General features: G+C 29.8%; 1 protein-coding gene across 2 annotated transcripts; it reads left to right on the top strand.

The window, feature by feature from the left end:
* The first annotated feature begins 3,356 nt into the window (after window positions 1-3,356).
* LOC101209546 (receptor-like protein EIX2) lies at window positions 3,357-6,082 on the top strand. Of its 2 annotated transcripts, XM_031882000.1 has the most exons (3): window positions 3,357-3,743; window positions 4,823-5,542; window positions 5,629-6,082. In XM_031882000.1, exons 1-2 carry the CDS (start codon window positions 3,449-3,451, stop codon window positions 5,524-5,526), a joined length of 999 nt encoding a protein of 332 aa, XP_031737860.1. In that variant the 5' UTR covers window positions 3,357-3,448; the 3' UTR covers window positions 5,527-5,542; window positions 5,629-6,082. The 2 variants fall into 2 exon arrangements, with proteins under 2 accessions (XP_031737860.1, XP_011651289.1); XM_011652987.2 differs by having other exon boundaries at window positions 3,357-5,542.

Below are 6,082 nucleotides of genomic sequence, written 5' to 3'. Positions count from 1 at the left end.
AAGGCATATATGTTGAAAAAATAATATCCACCAAATATGCAAATCCACCTATTGTTGATCCAGTGGTCCCAATGTTTGTCGTTGACATGTTGTCAGACATTATGCATCAATTTGAGCTTTAGTAAAATTAGTCAACCAATACATTAATAGTGAGTATGGACAATGAATTTTGGTGGCTTTTAGAGATATACGAGATTTAACCTTGAAGTTCGACAACATTTCTGTTTTTGCTTCATTACTAGAAATGCGAACTCGTTAGCAAACTCATGCTAAAAATTAAAGGCCAAAACCTTGCGTTTTTCTGGGTTTTTGGTTGGGTCTTTCCCTAATTGGTTGATTAAAGATGCTATAGCCTATAGGGACTCTTCGAAGTTGACCATGTGGCCTTTGAATGATTATAAAAAAAAAATTCAAAAAAATAAACCATTTTAAGCTACTTTGGATGTATAAATTTGCATAAAAACAAAAATTAGAAATTCAATAGATATTAATATATATATAGTTTTGTATAAATTTGAATAAAAACAAAAATTAGAAATTCAATAGATATTAATATATATAGTTTTCATTGCCAAGAAATTAATGACTTGATACGATGGTGACAACGTTGATAATTTTCCATTTTTGTTTTGTCTAAGGAAAATGATTTTTAGGTCAGCGTTACGGAAAGTTGATTAGGTCTTTAAAAAAAAAATGTTTTTATTTTTGAAGTTTAGTTAATATTTTAAAGAATAACATAAAGGGTTATTTGCATAAATGATAAAAAATCCTAAAATAATAACATATACCACAAGAATAAATAATTGCATATATAAAACGAAAAAATAGTAAAAGACTAAAATACACGCAACCACCATTTTGGATGTTTTTTTTATCTGATTTCTCAATTTAAAAACTATCACCGATAGTTACTATCTATCACTAATAATTTCTATTAGTGATATATGCTATCACTGATAATTTTTAATTTGATAAATGATTATTTCACACTTTTTTTTCGATTTTTTCACGTTAAAATGTTGTCACTAATAGCTACAATTAGTGAATATCACTAATAGATGTTATCACTGATAACTACAATAAGTGATAACTTGTCATTGTTACGAATATTGTTTTCGTTTTTCTTAAATGTAAAGTTATTATTGATATCAATTGATAGATGTTGTCACTAATAGTTTTAAATTTGAGAAATATATTATTAGTTGCTATAATTGATAACGGCTATCAGTGAATAATTGATAACGGCTATCAGCAATAGCTTTTATCAATGGTAGTCACTAAACAGTAAAGTAACTTTCAATTTCAGAAATATGGTATCAATTATTATAATTATCTGCTATCGTTGATAACTGCTATCAGTGTGATAGCTTTCAATTTAAGAAATGTGATATCGGTAGTTATTACTAATATCTTCTATCAGCAATGTTGCTATCAATTGATATTCCTAATAGCTATTATAAGTCATTTTTCTATATTGCTATCAACGTAAAATGATAACACTCACATTATCTATAATTGATTGTATTAGAAGGATATCATTTATAGCAACTATAAGCAATATCATTAAAATTATATTTTTTTTATAAGTGATATCTACCTGGGTAAACCTATTAATTTTGATTTGATAAAGTTCAATTAGGCTACCATTTGATATTCTTGATAACTACTCTCAATAATATTCTTCTATTGCTATCACTTATAATATTTATCAGTGATAGCAACAGAAAGATATCATTGATAGCATTTATAAGTAATATCCATAATAGGCTACTATATATCAATTATATGATCAATGTAATACTACCCTAAAGTGATATTGTGTTGTTTATTTTTAGCATAAATGGACAAAGAAAAGAGATTGAATTAGAATGTTATCGATAATAACTTTGAATCACTAACAATATACAATTCATATGATAGCTTCTGTCGGTGATAGTATAAATGAGATTGATATAGTTGCAACTTTTGTTGAAATAAATTAATGATTTTAGGTTATACTATCAACATTGATGTCATTTAGAAATTCAAAGTTCAAGTTATCAGTGATAAATTCATGAAAAACATATTGACATATATTAGATAGATGTCATTGATAGAAGTCATGACTGATATTATGATATTCGTAATAGAAGTCATCACTGATAGCATAAGAGGAAGGAAATTGAAGGGCAAAATGGACTTTTTAAAAAAATTACCATATAACTGATAAAAATGGTCATTTTTACAAATATTATTCCAAATCTCAATTAACCATTTTCTTTTAAGTCCATATCATCCTCTCGGCCTAGTTGCTTTCTATTTTCTACCGTTTTCTTGGCCTGATAGCTTCTTCTCCATAGTTATGTCCCTTCTACCCTTTTAGTCTAAAAAACTCCCATAACACACATAATATAATATCATTATTTTTGGTGTGTTTTATGAAAAAAAAAGTAATAAAATAATAATAATAATAATAATAGTAATAAATAAGGATAATAACGTTAATTATAATATCTATATTCTTAGAAGAGTACCAGAGGTTAGAGATTCAAATTTACATTATTCATGTTTGTTATACTAGGAAAAAGAATATGTATATTCTTCAAGAGAATAAAATAAGTTGCAAGCAAGTATTTTTTTAAGGAGAATGGTAAAAAATGACAAATTTCACACAAATATTTACAAAATATAGTAAAATTTCATTTTTAGACATTGATAGATTCTGAAATAAACATTGATAGAATATAAAATTTTGTTATATTTTGTAGCATATCAAAGCAAATCAATGTCTATGTTTCTATTATAGACATGCATAGACATCGATAGATACGGATAAACTTTAGAATCCAAAATTTCACACTATTAGCATATCAGTGCCTATCATCGAAAGAATCCAAAATTTTGCAATATTTTGTAAATATTTTAGTTTATTTTATTATTTTTGAAAATGTTCTTACTTTAATTCTACGACCATTTTCAAACATAGCAAAGTGAACCAAAATATTTACAAATATAACAAAATGTCATTGTTTAGTGACAGTCACTAATAAATATTGATAGACTTATAATCTATCTTTAATAGACACCCAATAGATTTTTGGTCATTTTTACTATATTTGTAAATATTTTTAAAAAAAATTATTTAAAACGATTCATCTATTTTACAAGTAAAATAAATAAATAAATGGACATCACCTTTTCTATCCACCTTTTTTATCCAAATTATGAAGAGTAAATAATGTTATTTATCACGTGAGCTTAACTCAATTGGCAATTATATATGTACCTGATAACACGAAATCACGGATTGAAATCCACTACCAAACATATATAATACGTGTTAGCGTTCAATGGTTAGTAGTTCAAATGCTTCTCATCTTCTTATTAGGAGCTTAGTTGGTTTCATCCCCCCTCTCAATTATAAAATAAATAGAAGAGTAGGCATATTTTTTCATTCCATCAGCCAAAAATGATATCACTCACTGAAATATGGTGTTTTACTTCCATCCATTTGTTCGTGTTCCTTCTACTTTTCATGCCACCAAATCTTGCTCTTGAAATCAAATGCAGGGAAAGTGAAAGACAAGCCCTGTTATCCTTCAAGCAAAGCCTCGTATATAGATATGATATTCTCTCTTCTTGGACAACACAAGCCAAAGCCAATGATGATTGTTGCAATTGGATTGGTGTTGGTTGTAGCAACAATATTACAGGTGGTGACTATCATATCACAAGGCTTGATCTTCATAATACAGGTTTGATGGGTGAGATTGGTTCTTCCTTGACTCAATTGTCGCACCTTACCTACTTAGATCTTAGTTCTAATGAGTTTGATCAAATTTTTCTTGAGGATGTTGCTTCTCTTATCAATTTGAATTACCTCAACCTGTCCTATAACATGTTGAGGGGACCTATTCCTCAAAGTTTGGGACAATTATCCAACTTAGAGTATTTGAATCTTCAGTTTAATTTTTTGGAAGGTGAAGTTTCTGAAGTTCATTTCTCAAAGCTTAAAAATTTAAAAGCTTTGGATCTATCTGACAACTTGTTAAGATTAAACTTCAACTCAACTTGGGTTCCTCCTTTTCAACTACAATAAGTTTGAGAAATTGCACATTAGGCCCATATTTTCCCAGATGGCTTCGAACACAAAATTTCTCTGTCCTTGATATTGCAGGAAACATGATTTCAGACAAGATTCCTAGATGGTTCTGGAATAACTTGTCTCCAAACTTATTGTTTCTTGATGTTTCGTACAATTTTATCAAAGGGAAAATCCCAAATTTATCCTTGAAGTTCAAAACAATGCCTGTGATCATTTTGGGAGTGAATGAATTTGAAGGTACAATCCCACCCTTTCTTTTTGGAGCACAGAATCTTGACCTGTCAGGAAATAAATTTTCTGACATATCAAGTTTGTGTGAAGTCAACTACTCATCCCCTTTATATCTCTTGGATATTTGCGGCAATCAAATTTTTGGCCATCTCCCTCGTTGTTGGAACCGTATGTTGAATTTAGCATCATTAAGTTTGGCCTATAATTATTTTTCTGGAAAAATTCCACATTCTTTGAGTAATCTCACAAGACTAAAATCTCTTAATTTGCGAAAGAATCATTTCTCTGGGGAGTTCCCTTCTTGGTTTAACTTCACAGATTTAATAGTCCTTGATGTGGTTGATAACAATTTTTCTGGAAATTTGCCATCATGGATTGGATTAAGGTTGCCAAATTTAGTTCGTTTGCTTCTAAAGTCAAATAATTTTCATGGGAACTTACCTTTAAGTCTTTGCAACCTTCGAAGGATTGAAGTATTGGACATTTCACAAAATTATAATATTTCAGGAACCATACCAACTTGCATCTATAAATTTGATGCCTTGACAAAAACGCTCAATGCATCAGAAGTTCCTGATTACTTGAAAGATTTGGTAATGATGTGGAAAGGCAAAGAAACGCTCATTCATGGTAGAAATCTACAGCTACAAAGGAGTATTGATCTATCTTGCAATCGCCTGACCGGGGAAATTCCTAACAAAATTACAGAGCTTGTTGGTTTGGTTGTCTTGAATCTCTCAAGGAATGAATTGACAGGGCAAATTCCTTACAACATTGGTCAACTTCAATCGTTGGATTTTTTGGATCCATCAAGAAATAATCTGTGTGGTACAATTCCATTTAGTTTTTCTCAAATGCCTAGATTGAGTGTGTTGGATCTGTCTTGTAATAATCTATCAGGAAATATTCCCATTGGAACTCAACTTCAAAGCTTTCCAGTTTCTTCCTATGAAGGCAATCCTTATCTTTGTGGCGATCCGCTTAAAAAGAAGTGCAAGTTAAGCAACAACAATAATAGTATTGCTGTTGAGAATGGTACTGAAAATGAAGGGGAAAATCAAGACAGACTCATTGTACAAGATCTGCTTTTTGCCATTTCTTCTGGATTTATAATTGGCTTCTGGGGAATTTTCGGTAGTCTTTTACTATTCAAGAGATGGAGACTTGCATACTTTAAGTTCTTAAGAAATATAATTGAGAAACCTTTATGAAGCAATTTGAAACCAGGTAGTTTTCTCTCCTTTTAAATCGATGAAGAGTCCTTTCTTTAAAATATGTCTAATTTATATTTGAAATATTCTTTTTTTGTTTAGGCACACTATATGAAGATTGTACGTGTTTCAAATATGGAGGTTATTCAGGTTTTTGGGTGAAGATAATGGGTTTCAGGGACCCTTTTTAATACAATTGGTTTAAGGAATACCAGCTGAGCTATGGACTTTTTGGGGGGGTTTTTATTTTGAATATGTCATTACTTTTTGAAGTCCATTCGTTTTGGTGTTCTGTTTTTTTCTCATAATGACATTTTTAGAGTTTGTTATGGCTAGCTGAAATGCAATCTTGTTAGTTATTCATCTTCAACAGTTTCGATCTGTTAGTCTTGGTTCGATTTGTATCTCATGGCTTCTTCAGAGTGCTATCTATATCCATGGTTTTGGTGCTTTTTAGTTTGTAGGTTTTCTGTATTATTTAGCTTGTATTTATCTTTAAACTGTAAGTCTCTTTTTTCTCCCTTTATTTTCTATGAAAATCTTGTATTTTGGACTA

The sequence above is a fragment of the Cucumis sativus genome, chromosome 3 (genome assembly GCF_000004075.3).
Source record: "Cucumis sativus cultivar 9930 chromosome 3, Cucumber_9930_V3, whole genome shotgun sequence".
Taxonomy (NCBI): domain Eukaryota; kingdom Viridiplantae; phylum Streptophyta; class Magnoliopsida; order Cucurbitales; family Cucurbitaceae; genus Cucumis; species Cucumis sativus.
Note: the sequence above shows the minus strand (reverse complement) of the source record. Positions and strands in the feature narration are given on the sequence as shown.

Coding starts and splice junctions, on each gene's coding strand:
- LOC101209546 (XM_011652987.2), top strand. CDS start 4,162: ATGATTTCAGACAAGATTCCTAGATGGTTCTGGAATAACTTGTCTCCA.